The sequence below is a fragment of the Pteropus alecto genome, unplaced genomic scaffold (genome assembly GCF_000325575.1).
Source record: "Pteropus alecto unplaced genomic scaffold, ASM32557v1 scaffold86, whole genome shotgun sequence".
Classification (NCBI taxonomy): domain Eukaryota; kingdom Metazoa; phylum Chordata; class Mammalia; order Chiroptera; family Pteropodidae; genus Pteropus; species Pteropus alecto.
In genome coordinates this window covers 1,007,432-1,013,872 of record NW_006442109.1, presented here as the reverse complement: position 1 = coordinate 1,013,872, position 6,441 = coordinate 1,007,432, and the positions used below count along the sequence as shown (strand labels likewise).

Genomic DNA, 6,441 nt, shown 5'->3' with positions numbered 1-6,441 from the left:
ACATTTACTTAAGTTGAGAAAAATTGCTTTTGAATTGCTATTTCTGTTTTTTGCAGGTGATTCTTATGTACAAAGCCAGACATTTAAAAGGTGTCTTCAGGGTTCTTTTCAAAAAGGGATAATGTTAAAATATCATTTGAAAAATGTAAAGTAGACATGTTTAACAGTTTAATCCCCAACTTAAACTATTCTTAAACTGAGTTATTTTTCCTTCTCTCCCTGTTTCTTCTTCCTGCTTCTATTACTTTCATGTGGTTACACACAGATTTTTATCTCATTACAGGAAGAATATGCGATGGCATTCATCATTAGTGAGGGCTGACAGACTCATGGAGTTTGCGCTAGTGAAGAATTTTTAACAAATACGTGTTTAGTGTTTTCAGAGTACAAATGTTTTTCAGTCTTTTACAGTTTATTACAAAATCAAATGATGCTTTTCTTGTTGAGTGACGCAAAAAACCTTTTTGGGAATTTGTGGTTAACTTAAGAAGCTATATTCATTTTGTAATGTGTATCATGCGAAATTCATTTTGAAAAGTTCTATTGTGAAAAGCTTAAGGAACTTCCACATAAATATAATAAATTATTATTCTGTACATGTAATTTGATTTCTTCTCAAGGATAAGTTACATTTAACAAGACAGTCTGATTCAAGAGTGTCACCAGTTTAGGCTTGCCAGATTTAGCAAATAAAAATATAAGACCCAGTTAAATTTGAATTTCAGATAACCAACAATTTTTTTAGTATAAGTATGTCCCATGTAAAATGTATTTATGTGAAATTCAAATTTAACTGGGCATCCTATATTTTGTCTGTAAACCCTACAACTAGTTTCTTTTCTATTATATTCTTTTCTGGCATATTTATTATCCTCCAGAGGACCTTTTTCTTGCTCTCTGATGAAGGATGACAAACTGCCGATGTTTCTCTTGGTTTCCAAGTACGAATGTGCCTGGGCAGTCCCATAAGTGATTTGTAGAATTAACCACTTCCTTGATGTAGTCATGATCTCCAAGACTGGTCTTATAATAGCTAAGCTTTGACAAAAGCGTTGTGAATCCACTCAGATTTAACTGGTGGTGTTCCTTTGATGGGCACTTTTCCCACTAAATGCTAACTGCTCTCGAATTCTCTTTGACCCTATCCAAACCTGCTTTCAAATAAAAACCTAAATTAATCTGACTGTATTAAATTCAAAACTTCTTTATTAGACATTTAATAATTATGAATAAAGCCACTATAAATATTCACATAAAGGTTTTTGCGTGGATATGTTTTCATTTCTCTCGGGTAAACACCTAGGAGAAAGGTTGCTGGATTGTATGACTGTACCATTTTGCACCCCCACCATTAATACACAGTAATTCCAATTGTACTACATCCTTGTCAGCACTAGATATTGTCAGTTGGTTATTTTTTCTTTAGCCATTCTAATAGGTGCATAGTGGTATTTCAAAGGTGCTTTTAATTTGTATTTTCTTAATGATGTCACACAGATTTTTAATGTAGCAACCTCAGATGTTGGAAAATATGTAAAGAAATGGGAACTCATTTACTCATACAATGCTAGTGCAAGTGTAAATTAATATATCTCATTTATTCATGCACTGCTAGTGCAAGTGTAAATTAATACATCTATTTTGGATTTGACGATACCTAGTAAAGATGAATGTGAACATCCCCTTTAACCCAACAGTTCCATATACCCCAGAGGAAATCTACTGTATATGTTCAAAAAGTCTTATATTAGACTATTACTTGCAGCATGGTTTTATATAGACCAAAAAAAAATTTTATATGCCCATCAGTAGAAGAATAAATAAACAATTTGTGGCTTAATAACTGCAGTGCTACAGAGCAGTTAAAAATGGACTAGAGCTAAATATATATCAACGCGGATAAACAAGTGAAAAGAGCAAGTTGACAAGTGATAAGTACATTTCTATAAAAGTTGAAAATGCAAAACAATATAATACATTGGTTTTGTTTATGTATCCATAAGTATAAAAACATGAGCGTGGATGAGGAACACCAAATTCTGGACTGGCACCAAATTCATTCCTGGAGGAGAGGAATGGGGTTGAGGAAGGCGTACAGGGGCATCTGTTCCCTCCTCCAGAATAATGTAAGGCAAATATGGCAATGCTAGGATTTGGTAAACTGGGCATTGATCACATTATTCTCAATACTATGTTTGACATATTTCATAATTGGGGGAAAAAAACACGCAATGAGTTGTCTCACAATAAAAGGAAGATAACTGGTAGAACCGAGTAACCTATCAATGAATCAAAGTCCATTCATACCATCTCAACCTCATGAAAGAAGCATTGCTATTTTGTTTTGAGACACTAGAAAACAGGTTCCAAATGGTCAAAGGAATAGTATATGACAGAATTAGGACTCCAGCCCATTTCTTCTAATCTCCAAGTCTAGTGTTTGTTCCATTACATCAGTGCTGTCTTAAAGCTTCTACTCCCTAGAGGCAATGGTTGCATTCTTACTGAAGATTGAATTCTTTGGCCAGAACCCTTCATTCAAAACTCAACAGTAAACAACAACAACAACAACGACAAATAATGCAATTAAAAAAACAGACTAAAGATTTGAACATACACTTTACCAAAGAAGATAGATGGCAAATAAGCACGTATATACAGTATTCATCAAGAGAATGAGAAGACTAGCCATCAACTGGAGAAAATATTTATGAGACATATCTAATAAAAGACCCTGTTTCTGTCTGTTCAGGCTACTGGAACAAAAAGTACCATAAACTGGGTGGCTTATAAACAAACACTTCTGGAAGCTAGGAAGTCCAAGATCAAAGTGCCAGCATGGTCGGGTGAGGGCATTCTGGCGTGGAAGGGGCTAGGAAGCTCTATGGAGCTTCTTTTATAAGAACACTAATCTGAATCACGAGGACTCCACCCTTATGACAAATCATTTCCCCAAATACCCCTCCTAATACCATTATTAGGGGTTAAGATTTCAACATAAGAATTTGAGGGGGTGGGGAGAGGGAGAGAAAACAAATATTCAGACCATACCAGACTGTTATCCAAAATATACCAAAAAATAAAAACCTTAAAATTCAACAATAAGAAAACCACCCAATTTAAAAATGGGCTAAAGACCTTAACAGACACTTCATCAAGATATACAAGTTAGCATATGAAAAGATGTTCCACATCATGTCATCAAGGAAATGCAAATTAAAACAATGAGGCACCACTACATACCTATTAGAATTCAAAAATTCAAAACACTGACAATATCAAATGCTGATGATAACTTGGGACAACAGGAATTCTCATTCATTTTTGGTATGAGTGCAAAAATGGTACAGCCACTTTAGAAGACAATTTGGCTGTCTTAAGTTTCTTGCAAAACTAAGCATACTCTTACATGTGATCCATTGAACACTATCCTTAGTTTATTTATTGAAATGAGTTGAAAACTTATGCCCACCCAAAAACCTGCACACAGATCTTTATAGCATCTTTATTCATAACTGCCAAAACTTGAAAGCAACCAAAATGTCCCTTCAGTGGGTGAATGAGTAATCTGTGGTACACCTAGATAATGGGACATTATTCAGCACTAAGAAATAAGCTATCAAGTCATGAAAAGACAGGATGAAACTTTATATGCATATTACTAAGTGAAAGACACCAGTCTGAAAAGACTACATACTATATGATTCCAAGTATATGACATTCTGGAAAAGGCAAAATTGTGGAGACAATAAAAAGATTAGGGTTTGGGAAAGGTAGGGATGGAAAGAAGTAGCACTGAATTTTTAGGGCAGCAAAACTATTCTGCATAATATTATAATGATGGATACATGTTGTTATACATTTGTCAAAACCATCATATATTTGTACAACATCATGAGTGAACCTTAATGTAAACTATAGACTTTGGGTGATAATGATGTGCAAATGTAGGCTCATCAATTATAATATGCCGTTCTAAGATTTTAGTAGTAGGGAGGTTGTACGTGTGTGGAATCAGGGGATCTGTGGGGACCTTCTCTACTTTCCACTCAATTTTGCTGTGCAAAATTAAAAAAACAAAACTTCTCAAAAAAACCATTTTTTAAAAGGTGTTACATGATGCCTAATATTATTAGGCATTAGGGAAATGCAAGATAAAACCACAATGAGAATCTACAGCATGCCTACTAAAATGTTAAAATTTAAAAGGTTGACCAGACCAAATGTTGGAAATGATGTAGAGGAACTGGAACTCTCATATACTGTTGGTGAGAATGTAAAATGGTATAACCATTTTGGAAAAATGTTTGACAGTTTCTTAAAAAAAATAAACATGCTCTTACCATGTGATCCAGCTGTTTCACCTTTAGGTATTAACAGGAAAGATGGGTCCATATAAAGACTTATATACAAATGTTTATGCAGCTTTATTTGTAACAGCCCCAAACTGGAAGCAATTCCAGTGTCCATCAACAGATGAATGGTTAAACTCATGAAATATAGCCATAAAATGGAATACTTACCAATAAAAATGAAGTACTGATAAAACAACATGGATGAATCTCAATTATGTTGAGTGAAAGAAGCTAGATAATAAGAGAGCATATACTGTATGATTCCATTTATTAAATCTTGAAAATATAAACTATAGTGACAGCAGGGGATGGTGGGGACGGTGGGGAAGAAAGGATGGAAGAACGAATTAAAAAGAGACCTGAGGAAACTTTGGGAGACGATGGATATGATTACTAATTTGATTTTGATGATGGTTTCATGGATGTATACATATGTCAAAATGTATCAAATTATAATATTTTTAAAATATGTAATTTACACCTAGGAAGACCGGGTGCTATAGGCAAATAAATAAATAAATAAATAAAATATGTAATTTATTGTATATCAATTACACTTCAATAAAGCTGTTTAAAAGAAGGAGAAAGCTATCATCCAGCATAGACCTATGCTTTTAGGACAATTGTCAATGCTACCTGAGTTTGGAAAATGACCAAAGGTTTATAGGAATTTTGATCACCCAATTTGCAAGAGTGGTGTCTATATTTGAGAAAATTTACTTACCATAGAAACTTGTTTGAAAAATTTTCAATTACTTTCCCACAGGGTCTCTGTGGCAATTTCAACTTGAGTAATCTGTTTCTTTCTAATTGCTGTAATAATTCTCCAACCTTACGTGTCACTGTTTATTTTGTCCCTGGAACACCCACCTAGCTCTACAGTTTGCCTGGTCTTATCCCTCTCTATGTACCACAGGGATCTACTACGAGGTCAATGGAAATGAAGGGTGGGAGGGGGCAAAAGGGAAGTGGAGTGGTTTTATTAGAACACATGAGAAGTCAGCCTAGACAAAGATCATTTGGAGCCAAGCTAAATCCAATGCCAAGATTCTGAACCAAAAATCCACTCCCAGATCCCAGTAACCCTGGATTCTGATGCTGTCCTCTCTTCTGTTTGTGTTTACAATCAGGTTTTGACAATAGCGCAAGTTCCCAACTAGAAGACTGGGTTGTCGTAGGAAGAAACATATAGTACCCAATAAAACAATTATATTTAACTTACACCCGCTTAAATTGTGAGGGCATGGGCTGCTTCTCAGCCTCAATGATAGTCACAGCAGTGATGGACACCTTGCTGTTCACACCCTAGTAAGATCAGTAAATCCTAAAGAGCAGTTGAATAACCTAACAAAAAAGATAAATTACTGCTTTAGGTCCTTACCTAGCTTATCCTTCTCTTCAGTTTAGTATAAAAATCAAAGCTCTGGTATTTGGGGTAAAGTCTCACCTTTATTCTTTCTGCTGTGTCTGCTGAATAAGGCAAATTAGGAAGAAAAGCACCTAGGCTAGTATCATGGGTTTCTCAGAATTGGTTTTGCTCTGAGACCTTTGGCTGTCAGGCCCAGCTCAGCAAATTAATGTGTTGTTTTGTTTTGTTTTCAGGCTACATGTTATTATTTCAAAATTCCTCCTACCTCCTGCTATTGAGCTAAGATGGTTGGGGACTTTGGACTGCTAGTTCCTTTGAGGTGACAACGCAGACCAGGTTGGGGAGTACGGGCTAGTGTTCGGGTGTTCAGTGGGCAGTGCTGTGAACTAGGAGATGACTAAAAACTTAAAATTGCAAGAGAGGGAGCAGATGCCTAAGGAGGATCCACCTACCCAGCTAACCAGATTCCAGACATACCGTGATTTGCCTGAATGGGTGTCGCAGGCATAGGGACAGGGGTGTGTTTGGGTAAGTGAAGTTCAGAATTTGGAGTGCGACAGACCTGAGTTCCAACAGAGCTCCGCCGCTCGGTGGCGGTGAGACCCCTCACACACGCCCTCTGGGACGCGCGGTTTCCTCCTCTGTCCGCGGGCAGCGGTGCGGGGCATCCACGCACAGGAAGGCCCGCGGTCGGGATGGGCGCCGCGGACGCCCCCT

At 36.5% G+C, this 6,441-nt stretch overlaps 1 protein-coding gene across 2 annotated transcripts in view; it reads left to right on the top strand.

The window, feature by feature from the left end:
• Positions 1-6,128: 6,128 nt before the first annotated feature.
• TOMM20L (translocase of outer mitochondrial membrane 20 like) overlaps positions 6,129-6,441 on the top strand; it is a 9,846-nt gene continuing 9,533 nt past the window's right edge. Inside the window, exon 1 of one of the 2 annotated variants that reach the window (XM_015596111.2) lies at positions 6,129-6,252. In XM_015596111.2, coding sequence (XP_015451597.1) covers positions 6,216-6,252 — 37 coding nt within the window. In that variant the 5' untranslated portion in view covers positions 6,129-6,215. The remainder of the gene's footprint in view (positions 6,253-6,441) is intronic. The other variant, XR_003042653.1, reaches the window with a different exon arrangement.